General features: G+C 39.1%; 1 protein-coding gene across 5 annotated transcripts in view; it reads left to right on the plus strand.

Annotated features, from left to right (window-relative positions):
* kcnab2a (potassium voltage-gated channel subfamily A regulatory beta subunit 2a) overlaps window positions 1–22,234 on the plus strand; it is an 89,782-nt gene that overhangs the window by 41,860 nt on the left and 25,688 nt on the right. Inside the window, exon 1 of one of the 5 annotated variants that reach the window (XM_063473960.1) lies at window positions 10,867–11,941. The exons of the other annotated variants lie outside the window; for them this stretch is intronic. Coding sequence (XP_063330030.1) covers window positions 11,730–11,941 — 212 coding nt within the window. The 5' untranslated portion in view covers window positions 10,867–11,729. Of the gene's footprint in view, window positions 1–10,866; window positions 11,942–22,234 lie in introns of those variants that run through there. 5 annotated transcript variants of the gene reach the window in all.

The following is a 22,234-nucleotide window of genomic DNA, read 5'->3' on the forward strand; positions in this document are numbered from 1 at the left end:
CTAATAATTCCTGGTGACTGTGCAGAGAACTCTGCCTCACAAGCCAAACATGAATAAGTAACTACTTCAAGTGTGTTCAAAGTTACCTGGAGTTGCCAGTTCTGCCCTTTTTAATATTTGATTTGACATTGTGTATTTCTTTTTTTTCTTTTTTTCTTTTTTTTTGGCTTAGGTAAAATGTATTAAATTGCAGGTTTAAATGTTTATAGAGTAATAATATTTCCTTAGTCTGTTTCAGTGTGAAGTGACAACTGCCTTCTTGGCATGAGGACAACAATCTGTGCCTCAATTTGATGATTTCAAATTCAATTTAAAATTTCTATGATGTCCCTAATCTAAACAATTTAAACCTTCTGTGGTATATGAAAAACCCATCCTACATCACAAAAGCTTTAAATATTAATATATATGGTTCCATGCAAAATATTATCAGATTATCAACAACACTGTATGCAGGCCTTGTAAAACAAATATTGATATTTGTCACTGTTGGGGCACAGACTGACAAAAGTAGAAGGCCATGAATTAAATTTTAGAAATATTTTTATTTTTTATTTCTAAAGTGTAAGCTTACTTATTTAAGCACTTCTAAAAGCTGTAACAGGAAGACAGAAAAAGAAATAGAGTTTGAACCATTTGCGCCTTTTGTTCGTGCCGTCTGCAGAGTGACAGAAAACTATTTTCTGGACTGTTGGGCTGACAGCAGCCGGTTCAGCGGCTGTTGTGTTGGCTAATATGGCCTGTTAAGCTGATGATGTTATTGTCGCGGACAAGGATAGGTTTCATCACACTCAGGCATGGCTGCTGTTGTTTTTGACTCTGACCAGTGACTATGCCTGGCTGCTGTTACCGTGCCTGGGGTGAGCAGGTTTTACTGTCGTCTTCAGGTAGTGTTGTATGTCACCATATCTGGCATGTTACCTTGCCTGTAGTTACCTCCGTGTTGTGTAAAACTCAGTCACTGATCCATGACAGGCTTAGCCGCAGCTTTGCGAGGATGCATGTAGGCAGGGAGTTCAGTCATGCAGACGGCGTGTGCAAGTCTTTGAGTATCGGGATTAAAGAACATTGGTACTGATTGTAAGTTGTAGCATTACTACATGAGTTGTTGTTTTTATTATTTATATTTTTCTTGTGTGCAGTCCAGTAGTCTTGAAATATATCTGTGGGATTTATTTGTGCTGTTGTATTGAATCAATATGAATGGTTAAACAGGATCTCAGTAGACAGAGGAAATCCTGCCAGAATACTGTGTTTCTTGTACTGTGATCTCCTGCAATTCCTGTAATTAGGAGTGTAATTGGGTCAGCAAGTACACACAACCTCTGACTCAAACTCATCATTATTTCAGGTGTGTGGTCAATAAGGCAGGCCAGCATTGCAACTGCATCACAGTTAAACTGTTCTTACTCTTAACTTTCTGACACACGAACCTCCTTCATGCAGTCGAATGCTAATGAAGGATGGATTGTTTTTCATCACAAGACAAGGGTGGGGTTGTTTTTTCCCAGCTTTAAATTAATTTAACAAATATCTATGGTCTTTATGAATAGTCTATTAATGTTCAAATATCCTTACTGACAGTAATGAACTGCTGTTCATCTTGATTATGGGGATTTCCTCAAAGTTGTCAATATTGTGCATTTCAACTTAAGGAAAAGGGTTACTCCATTTCCATTATGTTGCCCTTGAAACGAAATACTACCACTCAGCAGGCCCATTTGGACACCGGAAAACTTTCCCTAGTGTTCATGTCCTCGGACTGAGAGCCAGCCAGTGGGTAAAGGAGCCAGCTTGAGTTCAGTGAGGCGAGACAGGAAGCCTGTGTATACTGAGCTATATGGAGGTTCACTGGATGAGTATAGATTTCTGGAGTGACTTAATACTAATGGACACGGTAATGACATCCACTGGGGGTTCATACCTGAGAGTAACTGTTTCTTGATGTACAGTAAACCTTTCTGATTTAATATGGAGGATAATTTTTTTCACCTTTTTTTGTTGTGAATTACAACAGTTTGATTGAATTGGTTGGATAAAAATGCTGCGCCAGATGTTATTTTATTAATGCCGCATTGAACACTTTTTGGCCACCAGAGGGCAGACTGACATCAAAGCTGATAAAAGTGTATCACTGACACAGTAAGGTCAAGACTGTATTAAAAAGTAGGCATAGGTAATGCAGGTAATGCCATATCAGTCACTTCCCTCTGTATAGATTTGGCAGATTTAAAATTTCTTAGGTGAATGTTTGTCTGTAGTTTCTCTTAGGAAAACTGCTTATAAATGCCAAACTTCAGTCTCCCACTTATCTATTTTTTCTATCTACTACTGTGACCAGATAGACTAAAGCCACACTAAGTCAACCACTTCAGCAGTAATGCAATGCAATTCTAAAATGAAGGGAGGGGGAAATCCAGCTTCACTTATGAGCAGTTTAAGTGTTTGGTTTAAAGATGATTTCTATGCAACTCTTTTAATTTGAGCGTTGCAGAAGTTTTTTGAAAGGGAAAAAGAACAAGAATTTTATTTTTGTGTATATCAAATTTCTCCCATTGTTGGAAAAAATTGAAAAGCAGATCTCGGTGTAGTCATTGCTGTCCACCTCAGTCATGTAAAAACACTCTTTTAGATGTTTTGTTAATAGCAACAGATACCCACTAGGTGGTGGAGATGTTCCACTTTCATAGTGAAGTTGAACAGTAGCACAGATGCCTCCCATTGCACTTGATGTTATAATTCAGTCACTGAGCACAGTGAGAGCATCACTCTTTGCACTCCTACACTGCTGAACATTATGTCCAGCTAATGTCTGTTTAAAAAATTGTTTAAGCATAGCTTGGTATTAAAACCAGAACAACAGATAACTAAAGCAATTTAAAAAGCCAGCCTGTGATGAGGTATATCATAGTGCTGGCAGTAATGGTAATTTCTTTTCTTTTGCCTCAAAGCATTATAAACCATTTATTTTTGATATCCAAACATTTGTGTCTCATTCTTAACCCACACACAATGCACCAGTCTTTTTCTCGCTTATTTTCCTCTCATGCGCATGCACAAACCTTTTTGGTGATGAAAAGGCAAATCTGCACAGAGGCAGTCTAAACGCTTATTTTTGTTCTCAATTTCAGGGCATTGCGGCATGTGTATCAGCCCGGGCATCTGTGACGTTTTTCTTCAGGCAATCCCCTACTCAAGTTCTAAATTTAGCAACAGGCTCGTATCCACAGCTGCAGCTGGAGGGAGATGAACAGGCTGAAGATTAACCTGTTCATCAACTGTTTTACCTCAAGCACGCTGCCTCACAGACTCGAGTCTTTGATGAGGGTCATGCTACAGTCACAGGGATAGATGTTGTTTCAGTACTTGGAGTGATATGGATTTGGTTTCCAGTAGTGACCTCTCCAGTTCCTCTTTGAGCTATGCCTAGCTAGCCTAGTCTGACAGCTTGTCAAAATGTTCTAGTCAGAGATATAGCGTGGGCACAAGAGGTGAGAATGCCGGGGATTACACAATTCTCTTTTGCTTTGATTCATGTTATATTTTCATTTAATAGTCATTTATAGCAGCAAAACTCAGCTAAAGACCATGACTTGTGACATGTTAGTACATTATGTTTTTTTGAATATCTGGTATTGAAAGTTCTTCATTTAACAATACCATATTGCAACACAGTAAGGTCATCATATGGATTTACAGCATTGCAGCTATCTAGTATGTAGGCTGTCGTAGATAATTATTCTTCAGTCTGCTAATAACTGATTATCAGCTTTGTCAGTATAGATCCAACACAGGTAACCAGCTGGTATTCAAAGACTTTATGTTGTGGCATAAATCACTCAATGAGCCACTTTTATAGAATTACGAGCAGAATAAAAAGTTACCTCTTTCAATAAAGGGAACAGCTGTGACCCAGGATATGGACTGTGACCACGAATTGAAAGGCCAGTGGGTCAATCCCCACATGTTCAGTCTGAATGTCAACGCGTCCTCAAAATATTGAAGCCCCTGTTGTCATTTGTTTGCGAGTGTGTGGTGTGAGAATAGAAGATAGTCCTGTGTGAATGTGGCTCGCTGTGTAAAGCACCGTAGAATAGCTCTGTATAAAAGCTGTCAGTTTGAACTTTGATGTTTGTCAAGAGCAGCCTTAAATTAAGTAAGTGCAAGCCTTAACATTACCCAGTGGACAATATTACTTTTATATAGCCTCTCTATTTATTCACTATTTGTTAGAACATGTTTTGAATTGTTATTACAAGCAGGATTATTTTGACTGATTCTTTTCTAGTTGAGTACTCTTTCATTCCTAATAACACCGCCCCGTTACTGTTACTATTCTGCAATTTAAATGGTAGGAACCGCCTGACATCTGTGGCCCTCCTCCATCATACTTAGCTGGAAACCTTGCAAATGTGTTGTTTTTAATATTTAGTGATTATGCTTCTCCGTTCACATTGTTCTTTCTCCGCTATTTCTTGTCCTAACTATCTCAGCAAAAGTGTTTTTGCATTTGTGTTAAAGCTGCCAGGGATTAGTAAAAACCAAGTAGTGACAAGAGATAGTCCTCATGGTTTTAGACACTGTAGGATGTAGTCATTTTGCATCCTTTTAAAAATTAAGAACAATATTTAGCACACAAATCCTAAACTGTTGGATTTCATATCTAATTTCATATCTTCTTTTGTTTCGTAAATGATTACTCCAGGTCCATAGGCAGCTGGAATAATGATGGATATAAGACTTAACATTTAGTGTTACACACATATTTTTGTGTGCCTCTGTGGTTTGGAAATGCTTAACCAAAAATGTTTTTCATTCAGTCAAAGGGTACCCTATCCTAGTAAAGACTGAAAGTTCACTGAAGCTTTTAGTACATTTCTGTGGTTTTGCGGTTGCTGCAAATTTAATGCATGGGGACATTTTCTGTTTCACGCCTGACTGACTTTTCAGAAACGCAGCAAAACTGGGTCCTCATTTGCAGGTGTTGCGGTATTATAAAATGTAAATCTCAGCTTTGACAAAATTGTCAGCTTACTTTGTGTTTAATTAAACCTTCAGAGCACATTTCTTTGTGTTGCTTTATGCTAGGACACTTCCAGGTCTTTTCCACATATTTGTCATGGTTGTAGTAGCTAAAGGTATGTGACTATGCTTTGCTCTGTTGGTTTGTCTTTTGCTTTTTAGAACAGTTATTTAGTTTCTATATCCACTGCTGCTTTAGTCTACTTATTCAAGCCTATGGATTTGTAGTTTACCTCAGAATCTTGTAATTGTTCTTGTTTTCTGCTGATAATATTTAACATTTGTGTATATTGTGAGCTATCATGCACTATATTTTTAGTTTATTTTTATAGACTGAGCTCTCAGGCAGAGAAAGGTTTGGCCTCTCAGGATGCCGAGATTGGGGATTTACTAACAACTGTCTGATAATATTATACTGCTTTATTCCTATATGTTGTAGGGATACAGCTCATTCAGGGTCAGCAAATCAGCAGCCAAGAATAAAATACAAACCATCTGTTTCATAAGCTCGGTTTAACTCCTCAGCATTTGTGTGACAGGACCATCAAAAGCTTAACTTTGAGTGGCATTTGCTCGAAAGTGATGGTCTTTGTTGGTCTTAAGATCTGTGGATTTTCAGAGATGTCACAGTGCTTGTAGATAACTTAAAATGGGTCTCCAGTCGCAGTCTGTTTTGCATTTTATATGTCAGTGGATTTTGTGATATAATTTCAATGCACGTGTTAAATACATAAAATTTGCCAGGCAATTTCATCAGTATAGCTGCCGTTTGGAAGCAGAATGCTAGGCTCGAGTAGTACATCCTTCCATTGAAATGTGTGCAGTAGTGAATATTTCTGCCTAGCAACACTTGGCTATGTGAAGATTTCCTTAGGTATGACAAATGCACACAGGGAGGCAGGAAGATTTCCCATTGAACAGACCAGATTATTCTGCTTCCTCATCTCATCCCCTCTCTTGCTTTCTCTTTCCTACCATGTAGTGTGTAAATCAGCTCTGTTTGGTTTAAGCACACCTTGTTACTCAAATTATGGTTTTGAAAGCCTCACATGGCTGTGAAATCGGTACTTGGTTTGTTTATTCCACAATATGCTCCATCAGAAATGTGTTATTTTGTTTTCTAGACAAGTATACAACCCATTATACACATACGAGCATTGTACATGAGATGTTAAAGTTACCATGTGCCATATTTAAAATATAATAGCGTGTTTTCCTGCAGAGCATTTTTTTTTTTTAAATTTGAGCCATTATGACTACATTACATAAGAACAGGGATTTCCTGTCCTCTATTTTTTGATCGTCTTCTGCTCCGTTAGACGTGTCAGCGGGGACAGCTGAAATGACAACTCCTCCTGAGCCCAGCTGTCTGCGGGGAATCTGCCATGTTCACTGGAGAATTAAAAACTGCAGCACTCGTTGCTCGCAGATGTGACCATCGCTCTGCTGTTTCCCCAGGAAATCCCAGAATCGCCAAAGAGCTAGACCTAATTTTCTACATTTATTTGTATTTCTGTGATGGCTATTCCAAATCTCCAGTACATCTTTGTCACAGTTGAGTTCATTCAGACCATGAAATGGTAGAGAAAGAAAACAAAGTCTTGATGCTAATATAACACATAAACAGCAGTATTCCAATTTCTTTAATTACATCCTCATTATAGTGATTCAATTAGAAATGTTCAGACACAGCCTCGGGATGCATTAAGCTGTTAGAAAAGCATCTGTCGATCAACACTGTCAATCTGTCTGACCTCACTTCTCTTTCCATTAACTCTGTTAAGCCCTTTTACACACACACACATCATCTTGGGGATGCTATACTTTTCACATGGTTACTCAAATCCTCACAAGTGTGTGGAGTTAAGTTACATATGATACAGGTGTGGCCGTGAGCTGAGATCCCTGGTTAAGCTTTTGTTAATTAACAGTAAGATACTGAATGTGCATAGAAGAAGTCTGAGAAAGCATGAGATGAAATGCTTAAACTATTTTTGACTTGATATTCTTAAGCTATATTCTGATTACCCATCTTGAAGGACTGGGTAATCGGAATATAGCTGGATAACAACCCTGTTTAATTGTACGCTTAAAGGGAATCCTTATCTGTGTTGTAGTCCTTATAGATGACTACAAAAAGCCTTTGCTTGCTAAACTTGCTTGGACGGATTAGGTCTATAAACTTGCTAGTTTACGTACCGATCCCGACTCGACGCAGACGGTCTGCCCCTGAAAGCGAATTAGTGAAAGACTCCGTGTGACACTCACGCCAGTGACAAATGTCAATTTTGGAGGTCCTTTTCCCCTTTCAGCCGCCAAGGGCATTCTTTGTATTTTGTGCTCAGTGTGTGGAATTGATTCGGAGAGCCAGTGCCTATTTTTAGAGATAAGACTGCGGTTGTGCCGAAGAATCAGTGCTCACAACAGTACCCAACAGTACTTCTGTGGTCAGAGAAATTTCTGATGCTCTGTTCATTAAAGAAGTTGTCTTGGCTGCAGTATGTGTGCTATAGTTTGGAAGAGAGCAGTTGTCTGAGCTCCTGTACAGCCAGAACAGACTCCTGAGGCTTCATTATGGCATAGCAACATCGATGGGCCTAAGCCTCTTTCTGACCAAGGCTGTTGAGTTGAGCAGAACATAGTCAATAGTTTTGATTGTGTGTGTGTGAGTAGTCTTTTTCCAAGTTTTAGTAATAAAGGATGTAAGACTGTAAGAAGCGGAATACATTTTTATAGCCATTTGTGTGTATTTACAGCTGTTGCATGGTGAATTTGAAACTGAATGTTGTTCTTCAATCTTTTGTTTTCTTTGTCTTCTCTCGCCTGAAAAAAGGCGCTGTTATTGGTTTTGGCGAATTTTAGTCGACTGCAGTCGTGATCAGGGAAGCACACATGTTCTGCTCTGAACATTCAGCTTATCTCTCCTCTTCCTCCCCCACACACTGAATGAGGTACAGGGCCCTAGCAGTCCTCTGCATTCACTCACTGTGATATTTTAGACGCTCAGTAGATTTTTTTTTTTTTTTTTTTTTTTTTTTTTGGATATCCTCAAATCAGTCACTTAATCAAAGCGAGGAGATTAAGGCCCCCACGCAAGAAAGGGCACTGTAATAAACTTTGCTCAGCACTGCTAACTAACAACCAACTACTGAGTCCAGATCTAACAGTAGGAACTTCAAAGGTTTTCAGGTGTTGTTTGGTTGTTTCCTTTAAGCATTAATTCAAAAATAGCTCTTTACTCCTGCAGAACAGTTTAACACGGTTGGAGCCACCCTACTGTGTTCCTCCTAAACATATTGTCACTAATTAGCAATTTAACAGCCACACTCTAAGGCATTATGTGAAGATTAGAGTTACTTATTTTTAGTACATCATCCGTTACGACTTATTTATCTTGCGACAAACAATGAGAAGTTAATTCATTACAAATGTTCTCTGTGATGAATGAATACAAAGCAGTTAATGCTCAGGCCAGTTTTTGCTCGATAATGGTGCTGGGAAAAGAAATCCTGATGAAAGTGTGCATGAAAGACTGCAGGAGATCCTGAAAGTGCACACATTTGTTCAAAATGACTTTGACTCCGAGTTCATTACCAAGCCAGTAGGCAGTGTGACCACTGCAGTGCAATTTGATGCGTCATCCAAGTGAAAACTTGAGTAATGAATTAAACACTGAGGTGGTTTATTAAGTTATGAGTAACTGATGAAGTCTTCCCCTTTGGCATTTTGTTGACTCTGCTGCAGAAGTGTTGCATGTTGAAAAAGTGGAACTAGGAAGTCTTTTTTTTTTTCTGAAGAAAGGAGGGAATAAAAGGTTTTACTTATCAGCTTTTCACTTGGCAGCAGTAGGTGTATACTCCTAAAATATCTGTCAGGCATGCTCACAACAATGCCTGCTAACATTTCTTAAAAAAAAACAGTCATGTCATCATGCAGTGATTAGGTGTCAGTCATAGTTAATGATTTCTTTTTCTCTTCTCCTTCTCTCTGTGCTTTTGGTCCTTTTTTTGTTTTCCAGATATAGTCAGAAGGAATAAAATGCGTACTGCCAGTCTAAAGAAAGTTGGCCGATGTGCCTGTGGCGAATTATTAAATCATAGTAAATGTGACAGGCATGATTTATTGGATTGAACATATTTTTTGTTGGTGTATTTTTGTAACGGTTCGTAGATCCTGTTGTATTTGTTAATTAGAAAGCGTTGGTGTGTGTGGTGTCATTTTTAGTTTAGACATCTTACAGGTCTCTTAAAATGAGCATTGAAAGTTGCAGTGTAGTTTTGGTGGTGGGAGTTGGGCAGTCTGCAGAAAATGGCAGGAGGTGCAGTAAGTTAAATATGATTATAGAGGATTATATTGATTCCTTTACCTTTTAAAAAACATGTAGATTTCTAGAATTGAATAAGTAAAGTGTTCCCACTAACTTCCTGTGACTCTGGGAGTTTAGTCAAGGTTCAGTGTAGATGTAAAGGTTGACACTGTATCTGACAGCATAAGCTCGTGTTCCCGGCCTTTCCCAATTGTCAGTACCTTCCACATGTCACGACTCTTGGGGGTCCTGGAGTAGAGCAGCGTGGATTGTGGTATCATGTTTCTACCACAGTGGTGGCTAATGCATAAACCATACCCTGTGCTAAAGCGGCGTCTTGGTGTATTCATCTGCTCTGTTAAAAATGAGCAGACATTGATGGTGAAGGGAATGTCCCCAAATCTCTTCCCTGTCACCCTGACATTGAGTATGATTAGTATTTTGTCACTAGAAGGTTCCTCTATACTTCTCACTGTCTTTGTGGCAGGAAGGAGCATTCAGAAGGTCATTTGGAGCTTGTTTTCTCTGCTTTCTGTCCACAGTGTGAAACTTAAATCAGATTTCAGTTCAATTAGACCACCTTTCCCCCCTCAGGGCTCTATTTAAGTCTAGTAGACCAAAAGGTCGCCAATCTAAGAATAGGGCTGTCAGTTAGCAGCAGCCTGTTTGCTGGATTCCTTTGATGGAGGGTTTCTTCTTTGACTGCTTTACTATACGTGTCTGCTACTGATGGCATCTCTTTTAATTATCTCCTTGGCACACTCGCTGATCCACTCAGATAAGCTTCAGTATTATATTACTGCGAGTGTGCTTCTCATCTACTGTCTCACCAAGCTGCAGTCAATGTGCTGTTTACTTTTCAACCTCCAACCATTATCGTGTTTCTACTGTTCACTCTTGCATGTTCCTCCTCCGTTCACCTGAGTGTGCCTGTTACTGTTAATCAGATCAGTTTCTAATACGTGGTGAATATAGATGAATTGATGACGTTTTGTTGTACTTAATCAGTTCATTCTTGATCAAGCTGAATTTGCTCGGTTGAAATTGAAAAGTTACAGCAGTACACAGCTATGTGCGTCACATGCCCGTCTTTAACATATATTGTCATAGATGAAGTTGCATAATAAATGTTTCATGGGCAGTTGAACAGACCCACGTGAGAAACCCCTTTTCTGGGGCCATAGGCAATGCACAGTCTTGAGCATTCATCCTTCCTTTTTTTTTCTCCTGACAGAATAACTAAATGAAATCACACTGCAGGGCAACAGACAACAGATAGAGAGGAGCACAAAAATACACCACCCTGTCTTTGTAGAGCTGCTGTAAACACACAAGATTTCAGTGCATTGCTCTCTCACGCTGCCGTGGCTCTCTGAATATTCCTCCTCATAGCTTCTCTTCATATCCCTCCCACCACAGCCCCCACCCCCCACCCCCCTCGCTCTCTCTCTCGCTCTCTCTCTCGCTCTCTCTCTCGCTCTCTCTCTCCCCTCTTCCATCCATTCTCTCTCTCCCCTTCCATCTCTCTCCTGTGTGCACCGTGCTGCTTTATGCTCAGCACAGGGCATACAGATGTAAGTTTAATCCAGGCAACAGTGAGAGGTGAATATGAGGTTGCCCTTTTACTAACATGCAGTAGTATTGAGTCGAATATGCATCAGCCAGCGTAATTGCCGAGGCGGACCTAGAAGGAGAGATGAAAACCTCCTGGATCTGTGTGTCGTGTTTTATTCTTTCAATCTCTCTGTGTGGATCTACGCGTTGCCACCCTTAAAGCTTGGCACCAAGAGGTGCAATCTTTAGCACTAAGCTCAGTTTTAAAAAGGAAATTCCAAGACTCTGAATCTGCCTGCAAGCTTCTGATTAATAGAAAAAGCAAGAAGAAGACACCCGAGACAATCGAGGAAAAACTTAGTGGGGAATCAGCGTTTTTCTTTTTTTTTTCTTTTTTTTTCTTTTTTTGTTAATTTTTTTTATTACTTTAAAAGAAATTGTTGCTTTATCCACTGCATTGTGTCAGACTTGAGTTTCATGTCTAAAGTCTGCAGTGACTGCAGGTTTGTATAATGTTTTGCTTGAATTTGGACTTCGTTTGCCAGGACTTTATTTTCACCTGATCAGCAATCCATCACCATTTTCACACATTTCCTTTGCCCTCCCACCCCTTGTACCTTTTGTTTTTGTTTTTTCTGCAACATTTTGTGCTGGTCAGTCACTCTAGAGACTGGGCAGTGATTTCTTGCAGAGGCGCAGTGTGAAGCTCGATTCTTGTGAGTGAACAGTCTCACATTCCCGAGAGGATCCTTGGGCTCTGCACCTCTTGGTGTTTTCCTCTCCTTATTCATAAAGAGGAGAGTTTAATTAGGGAATCTGCAGTTGGGACAGTCGGCCAGAAGCCAGAATGCAGGTGTCATTAGTGTGCACAGATCATCGTGGAGGGGTAAGCCGCAACACGGAGGACCGGCTAAATCGACAGAATGCCAACAGCCCCAGCACAGGCACCCGCAGCAAGTTCAGAGCAGTGGCGATGGTGGCTCGGAGTCTTGGACAACTCTCTGTGCAGAGTGTGCCTTCCTCCAGCGAGCAAAGTGTGAAGACTGGCATGAAGTATAGGTAGGGCATGTCTTAACAGATTTGCATCTGGCTAAATACCAAAACTTCAAGACATTCAGCATTTAAATTGCCACATCCAATCAAAGCAGATTTTGAATGATGGTGGCTGTCAAATTCTGTGACTCCACCAAGACTACTTCACCAAAAATGGATGTATTGTTTTCCCCTTTGATGTGCTAATTTGATTTTGTTATTCCTTTCCGATTGATGACACCTGCCATGAGTTAGTTATCAAAATCAGTTATTTAAATTTACCCAAAACTTTAACTATTGAGCAATGAGGAAAGATTGTAATTTTAACTGATTTTATTTCTATTTAAGATATACTGGAATACTCCCTCTATAGTTAGTTACTAGTACTTTCTAGTATTATCTCTAGTGCACTACTTAATACTTAAAACTACTTAAAACAATAATATGGTAGTTCCATAAGTATCACTGCAGATTGCTTTTAACTTGGTGTAACTAGGTTGATTGTATTTCAATTCTCAAACTAAATAAACTGATGCCAGCTGTCAATCGTTATGGGAAGAGCATGCTAATGGAAATTGCCATTGAAATCATTGAAAAACATTAACACGTTGCACTTTGGGTTCTGCCTGCAACATTATAAATGTTAATAAAATACTGCATTGAATTTTATTCCACCTCCCCAGAAAGCTGATTACTGATTATGTGCTGGTAAAATAGCTTCTTCTGTCACTTAAGGCAAATTAACCCGTGTAGTGGACATGAAGACTGATGACTGTTTGTTATCTAACACAGGACATACTTACCATTTAAGCAAAGGTTTTCCTTTGGAAATGCCTTTAAATTAAAATGCAAATGTGTTCTACATGTGCAGTGAAACGTTCAGATTAGTCCAGCTTTGACAAAAGGGCTGAAAAAGCAGCAGAATAATAGTAAATGTGGAATTGCTTTAAATGCGTATTGAAGCACTGAGGGTAAAAGAGTGAATGGCAAATTGAACCGTAGTACAGAACAAAGAATTCTGCATGCATCAGTGAGAAAAAGCAGTTCACCTTTCTTTTCAGCACCGTGAGGTGCAGCGCATCATGTACTGCTGCAATCTGGTCATTAATGCAGTGGATCCGCTTTACATAGGAGAGTTGATTCAGTCTTGTCAAGACTTATTTTTCAGTAATGACTCTCTCTGTATATTTTCCCACATGTGACTCAAAGATGATCAAAGGTCAATAAGCTTATTTAAAAGGCCTGCAAGAAAAGGCAAGAAAATTTAAGAGCCGTATGAATATTTAAAGGAACGTTTTATCCATTTTAAATAGCAAGTTGCTGTTGTCTGCTATATATAAGCACTGACTAATGTACTTTCTTCATGTTTGTAGCCTTGTGTTGCTAAGGTATACTTTCTCTTTTTAAATGTTTTTTTTTTTTTTTTTAGGTACAGTGATTAAAAATTTAGTCAAATACTTTTCTTGACTCAAGCCACGTTTGATACAATACATGGAGTTTGATTTTTGCAGGACAATATAGGAAAGTAAACAATACCCTATCAAGAACATATTTTTCAATTTTGATCATTTTATTAGTATAATAGCATCTTGAAGCTCAAATCTAAAGGCAAGAAAAACTGAAGGTAATGTCGTGTCAGTCAGTGTACATTTTCATTAAGAAATGTGAAGTGTGATTGTTGACTGACAACATGGAGAGCTGTTTGGAGGCAACACATCTATCCTCAGTACTGTTTTCAGAAGCCACATCACAGTCCTTTGCATCGTATTTGCTAGCAGCAGCCTCGTTGTCTTGGCGCACTATCATTATTGAGGCTAATGACAGTGAATGAGTAAAATCATTTTCAGCTCAGGGGGCCAGTGGCTGTTTGTGTTCTTCTCTTCCTCATTGTAGTGCAAACTACATAACAGGCTCGGTGTTTGTGAACCAGACCCATATCTGATGTAAACTGAAGGTAATGCAGGCCTAAATGTAGCATGAGGCTCAAAGAATCATGGACTGAGGCTACGGCATAGTGTTTGTGGTTTTGTTATGTAGAGATGCGACTGAAAGGGAAGGAAGGAGGAGAGTGAAAGCAAGAAAGGGAGATTGCTAAGGTTAATGCTGGTGTAGGCCCTTTGCCCACGAGGAAGTACAGTTGGCTGGAGTGATCTGTGCTCATGTCACTTTGAAACATGCCTCTTGGAGGTGAAGCTTGCAAGCCCTTTAACATGGCCTTGCATTTTGCTTTTTATCCTTAAGCATAGCAGGAAGATTGAATTTTTCATTATGCCGATTTGACAGCTGAAGAGGTTGGTGGTTTTATAACTGTGACCCAAAAAGAATACAGTTAAAGCTGCCTTATCCACCCAAGAAAACTTCCCCGAGTATCCTCACTGCAGAATAGCAGTGTGAAATTCACATTAGCTTCATTTGCATGCTGTCCTCTCGTTTCCTTGAATGGCAACTTTGAACCAAGACGGTATTTGTTTGTGGGCAGGGATGCAGGTTGAGGAGTGACCTCTCCCCACAAGGCCAAGAAAATCATCAAAGTGAACGTCCCCTTCCTCCGGGATGGAGGGATTGCAGCGGTTTTATTGTGCTGCCTGTAGTTCTGAAATGAGACACTTTGTCTGTCTGGTTAAAATCATCAGGCGGGACTGTGAGAGCCTGCACCTCTTCTAAGGAATGATTAAATGCCTTCAGTCAGGACTGAATTAATGACGCACACAAAATGGCTTGTGATTATGTAAAGTAGTTCTTCTCGAGGAATGGAAGAATATCTGTGAGACTGGGCAGGCAGTGCAGGTGGAGAGTCAATCCCATAAGACCCCTGCCATTCACAGTCCACTATCAGCTCCTCACTCAGTCACCCAAACCCTGGCTGACTCGCCTTCAAAAGAGATAGTTTTACATCCCACTATGTTGCAAATAAACTGCTGCAAAGTAATGCTGAGGTAAATAGGTTTCTGAACGTATCGCTTTTCCGCTGGGCTGCCATTTTTGTGCTTTGTGCAGTCAAACTGTAAGAATTCATCTTAAACCGTTGCGCTCTAGAGAGATATATTTCTAAGCATGCTCTTTGTTCTTTACCACAGTCCGCATCAGCTACAAAACACTTGTGCTGTGTTGCACTCGGTGTCGTTTACTGCAGAGGCCATGTAAATCGGAGCTGACTCATCTCCTCCCCTGGTGTAAATCTACAAGTAATTCGCCTTAGCCCAAACTGTCAGTAGGATTCCTCGCACGTCTGGAGGTCCACTTTTGGTTGTAAAGTTGACAGTGAATCGCAGCCAAAGTAAATAGCTACTGGCAGTGTTGTGTAAGCGAATGGCATTTAAATCCCACAATTGCGTTGTGTGAAATTGTCATTATCGATAGTGGAAAAAAGAAAAAGCTTGGACCCTGAAAGCCTGGAGTTGTCTTTGATTAGTGCACCTTGAAGTTACTTAATGTAGCAGATGGCAGAGACACTGTTACAAAAAGCGAAATGTGAATCGAGTGTCAATTTTCCGAGTTCTGAAAATGAAACATTTACACATTTACACACTAATTATCACCATACAGCTTTAATGTTATTAGCCGTGACTGTAAGATTGAAGATGCATCCGCGGTGCTCGTTTCTGGCAACATTTTAGTCTGTGTAAGGATTTGTTTTTTTAAAGAATAATGAGTATGAGTGTTTCTTTTTTCCACTATTTCACTACACAAATACCACACCATGCATCGCTACGGCTCGGGTGACAAAAGCTGTGGGTGTGAGATTTGGGGCGTCGTGAGTGTGGGAGCCTGCTGGGACGTTTTCCTGCCTTCTGAGGGCTCTCGTCATCAGGGAACCAGCTTTCCACAGCCTGCACTCCCCCTTAAAATATGAATCATAAATAAGCCGTGGTGGTTGAACAGAACAAACATGCAGCAGTACAGTTTGGCTACTCTGAAGTAAATACTAAGCATAATCCACAGTACAGATTCGAGGCCACAGTAGCCACTTAGGTACCATCTTAAATGTGTACAGAACATTCGCCATCTGTTTGCTCTGGGCATGTGGGGAGAAACTGCCAAAGAGTGGCATGGTTCATTTATTGATGTACTCTCACATTTCAGTGTATGTACCAAGGTTTTGACTGTATTGGTGCACAGGAGAGTGAGTAAGCTTGGGCGGTGGGGGGTTTGTTGTAAGATATTTAGCCTATGTATATGTAAGCGTGTCTTCATGTAAGGAACACGCAGCTGCTCTTTACTTGCCTCACTGATAGAGTTTAATTAGAGCCTCTGTGTGCGTGTCCTAGCTCCACTCATTTTTCTCTGCATGTTATTTTCATAAATGCACTAGAAATAGCTTAGATTTATTAATTCTGGTGTACACTGCCAAGAAGAGGTAGTGTGCAACAGAATAGATTAGCATTAAAGTGTGGATGTCTTCTACTGTTTCCTGAAGTATGTTTGCAGTGATTTTTATAACTCCTTTCATTGTATTTTTTTTTTTTTTTTTAGCCTGGAAGGTTAAGCATAACTGTAGGGCATAGTATAATACAGACTTAGTAAAAAGTGTGATATATTCAGTATGTACACAGTGTTTTTAAGATTATAGATTAGCTTCCACAGCTGGCTGTTAGTGTGGATACAGTAAGAGGGTTTATATTTCCAAATTAAAAATCAACGGACTTGCCGTGGCAGTGAAACTGAATTTAATCTTGTTCTGGATTAGAAACATTTGAACTGCATCTTATGTAATATTTAAAAAAAACAAAAAAAACAAAAGTAGTTCAAATATGAGGATCCAGTACAGCACAAGGCTAGAGCTTTAGCTTACCCAGCATGATGCTTAGTCATGTGTATTATGAATATTTAACCTCAACATTTTTTTAATTAGGCCAGATGGTATGTGCTTGCTCCTAATTGACACAGCACCCAGTGTAATCTCCTTCTTATCAGCAACGTCTTTTACCAGCCTGTTTTTAAAACCTCTGATTAGAGTTTGACAGTCATTTGTTTACATTAATGATTCATCTCTTTTGCTTCTGTAAAATGTCAAATTTGTGAAAAATATGTCAGTTTTTCACATTTAAAACCCAAACGTATTCAGTTTACAGTCATAGACGTCTAAGCTATACAAGTGAAATTTTAAAAATGAGCCATTGTTACAAAGAAAACCATCATATTTATCTTTATATGCTCACGTTGAGTCAGATGTCAGTGGCACACTTCAGGAAAAAAACATTTGTGGCACAGTTTGACTTCCTCTTGTGTGGAAACTGATTAGAACTGCTTGCTAATTTTTGGAATACAGATGTTTATTCTGCCTGTTCAAAAACTTGTTTAAAACTACAAATTATATAATTATTCATTAATTAAATGTCAAACTTTATTCATGTTTGTACACTCAATTTCGAGTTGGCTCACTGGATTTCTCTGAGAAGTCAGAAATTAATCAAGCATAATGTTCAACCTCTAAAATTAATGTTTCTGTTCAGGAATGCAAGGAAATGAATGCAATTTGGCATCCTAATTAAAACATAATATTGTTTTTCCTTTTTTTCCCTTCTTGCTCTTATGGAAAATAGTAAATGTGAAAATTCTTGGATAACAACAATAATTATATTTTAGCATTAAAGATGTAATTTAAAGTTGAAGACCTTGGGCATTCTGGTAGATTAACCATTACAGAAACATAAAAAGTGATTTTGGTCATTACATTACTGTTAATTGTGTGTTAAATGGGTGGTGGTCTAATAAATTTGTTAAGCACCATATGTTATAATGTTTGAAAAAATTACTGTGGGTTACAGGCCAGTTTGGCACCCAGATTCATTTGTCAACAAGTTGTGTTGTTGAAACACTTATGGCTCCAAAATGTATGTTATTCAGCATTGTTGGTGCCTTCACAGATGTTCAAGTTAACTATGCCAAATGCATTAATGAACCCCTGTTCATGAATGGTTGCTGTTTTTTGAACTATGCATTTTAGTTAGAATACATAATTTAAAGCAAAAAATAATATTTTGATCAAATGCTTTCCGCCTGTTGAGTTTTAAATTGCATTTGATGACACATTGACAAACTTTGTTCACAGATAATGGTTTTCAGAGTGATTCCTGAGCCAAAGTAGTGATTTCCAATGCAGATTGTCAGTTTTAATGCAGTGCCAGCTGAATTTGCATTTACACATTTAACTCCTCGAGAAACAGTGTTGTAGCTGCAACAACAAAATTTAGGCTTTTAATTCTCAAAACAGGACTGATTGTCTGTGAGACATCTTTTAATCATCGATTTATCAAATAATTGTTGTAGGTGTGTTTGTGATTTAATCTTGTGTTAAGTTGAGAAGTTATTACTTTTAATAAATGTTAAAATATTAAATCCGGGGATGGCTCAAAGGCCCATACTGCTACACTTGAGTATCTGGCGATACCGAATACCATTGTTTCCCCTCTCTTAAACAACGACTCTGTTAATAATGCATTTGTCAATGACTAAGCTCACATATCAGCTGTGAAACCAATCATGGCAACTTTTTCCAAGGATCAGCTGTGATTAAAGAGATTTTTGTTACTCGTCTACACTATGCTGTAATTTAGGATAATGGGTTGTTTTGGATTATGCTTTTTCTTCACTGATATCTAATTCCAGAATCACAGCTGGTATCAGACCAAGATTGGTTCTGAGTACAGCTTAGTATGATATTAAAAACACAGTATACAGTATGAACCATTGCTTGGACTTGGAATACCCCGCAGGTTCTGCTAAGCTCCCATTTGCTACTCTCCAGCACAAAGCAGAAGAGTTTCCATTCCTGTAGGCACGGGCAGATTTATCCCCAGGCAAGAACCTCTGAAAATGCCCAAGTTGGATGAAAACAAATTCAGCCTTGGGAAAACCCTCTGAGCCAACAATCTGTTTAGGTCCAAGAAGAAAATAAACTGCCATTGACAGCTGTCTTAAAGTGCTTCACTGCCACTGGCTCTGTGTTTTTGGCTGTTGTGTGTAGATGTTTTCTATGCACAATATTAAATCAAATTTGACATCTCAGGCTGCTGACAAGCATGGCACTACAAGCAAACAGAGTACAGTGTTAAACAGAATACATTCAACAAATGAAGTTAACTCCATAAAAATGGCATAATATAATAAAAATGTAGCTTCTACCTAAAAACAAACTGCATTTTTGACAGTTGGAGGAAACCCCGTGTTGGTTGCAGTTAATGTCATAAATCTCTAATGTCATAAATGTTCTTCTATTTACTTGAGAACACACTAATTTTGCCTTCGCTACAAGGCATGGATAGTAAATACTCAAGTATTGCACCACTCATTGTACTGTTGTATGAAGACTTAAATTTATATTTAGCTGGGACATCGATCCTGACCTCTTGTATATGTGTTTTGCATGTATATGGAAGGATATGCTTACGGTAAGGTGGTTATTAAAAAGTTACGTGATAGAGTGTTAGGTCAAGGATTGAGATTCGTAACGTAGAACTCTACTGTTGTCTGCTTCATGGTGCCTATATTAAAAAAATGTGCATGCTTTTAGAAAGCGTGGGGAAATTATTGAGTGCTGTGCTAAGCTTTTTAGCTTCATTATAAGAGACACCTATGAGAAGTTTGATGTTGATTTTCTCATTTTTTCTTTTAGATCAAAAGTAGATTTAGCATATTTGCTAAAATGTCAGAATATTTATGTTAATTACCATTAAACAAAAAAAAAAAAAAAATCCACTCGCCTGCAGTCAAAACTCTCCCTCACAAATCCATCTTTGGCTTTTTTCTGGAGCAACAGTATGTTTTTTTTGTTTTGTTTTGTTCCAAGAAAGGTCATCCTGCTAGCAGCAATGAACAAATCCTCAGGGTGTAGGAAGTGCACAACAAAGGGCTGAACATTTTCATGTTTCATACCAGTAAGGTGAATCCTGAGGTAATTTGATAATTAGGCTTAACATGCTGTATACTTGTTAAGCTTCAGCTCATACAAAGCAGATAATGGTAGTGTTAATTTTTTGGCAAACCAAAGTCCTCCATCCTGTTCCTCTCTTTGTTTATTACCTGCACGTGCAAGCGAAACCACTGTGGTGCGGTGGTTAACAGTGCTGCATAACAGGTTATGGGTTCTCTCCAGGTACTCTAGCTTCCTCCCAAAGATATGGGTTGACTGATGATTCTAAATTGGCCGTATGTATGAGGGTGAATGCTTCTCTGTATCTGTTGGGCCTGCAACAGACTGGCAACCTGTCCAGGGTGTATCCTGACTCTCACCCTGTGAGATCTAGGAACCCTGAATTAGATAAGGTTGCTCAGGTTTGCGATAGTTTGCTGTATGTTAGCATCTCTGCATATAACTGACAGTTTTGACTTAGATGTTTCTTGCACACAAATGTTACGCGAACAAAGGTTTGGCTACCTTGCACCATCCTCAACTCCAATTGTATTTGCAGATGACAAGGTTATCTTCACATGGTGAAGTAGATGTGGGAGAGCCATTTCATATGTATAGAAAGGGTATTTACATGTATAGAATGAGTTACGGTAAGAATGTTTTTATTTTTAAAAAAAGGTCCACTTATGGCCAACATACATGGTAGGTTAAAGCATTTGTTATTCTTTGTTGTTTTTACTGTTACAGTTCATTAGTGTGTCTCTCAGCAGCAGCAGTAATAGCTAGGCCCAGACAGTGCGTATTATTGAAGGTGGATAGCGCTACCTTAATGAATACACGTAGTTACAAGTGTGAGTCATGCAAATTTACACTAGTAGACTAGTGGAATCCATGAATAAAAATATGCAGTTGCAAATGAGCGTAATGAGTGCCCTTAAAGCCCCCCCTACCTCCCTCCTATTGTCACATAGGCTTGAATGGAGGAGAAAACCACCTGCAGCCAGTGCGAGCTGGTGGCATTCAGTGTGTGCTTTCTTTTGAAGTTGAAGCCACAGATGAGGTTGTATTAATAGTTCTGCTCAGTTGGCATAGCTCTCAACACATTCATCTTTGCAGCTCTGTGACCTTGTTTCCTCATTCATCACTCTGTCCTGTCCACTGACTTTAACGCTCTCAGCTCCACACAGTTTACTCTTTATCACGCAATTGATGAAGATCTAATTTTTCTCTCTCAGTGACTCTCAACTATACTAGTAAATCTAAAGCATACAGTTACAGTAGGGTCCATGCATTAAATAAGAATTGTATGTGTTGTACCACATTATCATATTAGTATATCAATAGGTAGAGCTCATTAACAACTCAAATCTTGAGAATTGTGTTTTTGATCAGTTTCTTTTAAGGCAGTGGAGTTCTCTGCCTTGCTGATTTAATTGGTAAATGGTCTCCTGGCTAACTGGGTTTAGCAGAACTAATCTGGGATCAAGTGTTTCACATAGTTTGACTGCTTTGTGGAGGGCAGATGGGATGCATGCACATACGCACATAAAAACAGTGAGCAGTGGAGAGGGCCAAAAATAGCACAGCTTTTTTTCTTTCTTGTTGGTAGGGGGCTGTTTAGCCAACGTAAACAAGAAAAATACTGCAAAGACTCTTAATAAGGCAAAGAAAAACTAGCTAGCATCATAGCTGTGTGAGAAATCGTTGTGCGTTGAATCTGGAGATTCTGCTGAGATTAATTTCTGATATTGGATGCCACCAGCTCTATTTTTTACTCACCCAAGTTTTCCCTTTGATTTCGTTATGTAATTTTCCCACCTTAGATCAGCTCTAACAGTGGTGAGCAGTGTGAGCAAATGTATTATTGGGTAAAAGTACAGCTTGTTTTCATAGTATATTTTGTAATATTCTGCATCTCATGAAGGCGAAACAGTACAGGACTTGGATAAAGACCAAGTCATTAAGGGGCAGAAAACTGACTCGGACCATCTTTTAAACTTCAAGGCTTGTGAGGTGCTTGTGAGTACTGACTATAGTCTGAGCAGGATAACCCATAAACTGGCACCACGGTGTTGCAGGATGTGCTGGAACAAATCAAATCTGTGGCATTTACAAAGCACAATTTACAGGACTTGGGTCTGCATCTGCATCTTGGTTGCCAGATAACACAGGGCACCTTTAGAGGCTTCTGCAGAGCTAGGAGATGTTTTACTACATACAAAGGACGAATAGGCAGGGGGTGGACTTAATGTTTTGTTTCATCAGTGTATAAGGCTGATATGATGTTATCAAATATGACTTTAAAAGGCCTAAGGGTTGCATGCCCTGCTCAGTATCGCAGGACATCTCTGTCTGTAGTGTCAGCTTAATTCTTAAGCTGATAGATGCCACTGCTTAACATGTTAAATAATATTGATGTATAAAATTGTATTAATTGCCCCAGTGGGACCTCTAGAAAACTTGTCTTC

The sequence above is a fragment of the Pelmatolapia mariae genome, linkage group LG5, assembly GCF_036321145.2.
Source record: "Pelmatolapia mariae isolate MD_Pm_ZW linkage group LG5, Pm_UMD_F_2, whole genome shotgun sequence".
In the NCBI taxonomy this organism is placed as follows: domain Eukaryota; kingdom Metazoa; phylum Chordata; class Actinopteri; order Cichliformes; family Cichlidae; genus Pelmatolapia; species Pelmatolapia mariae.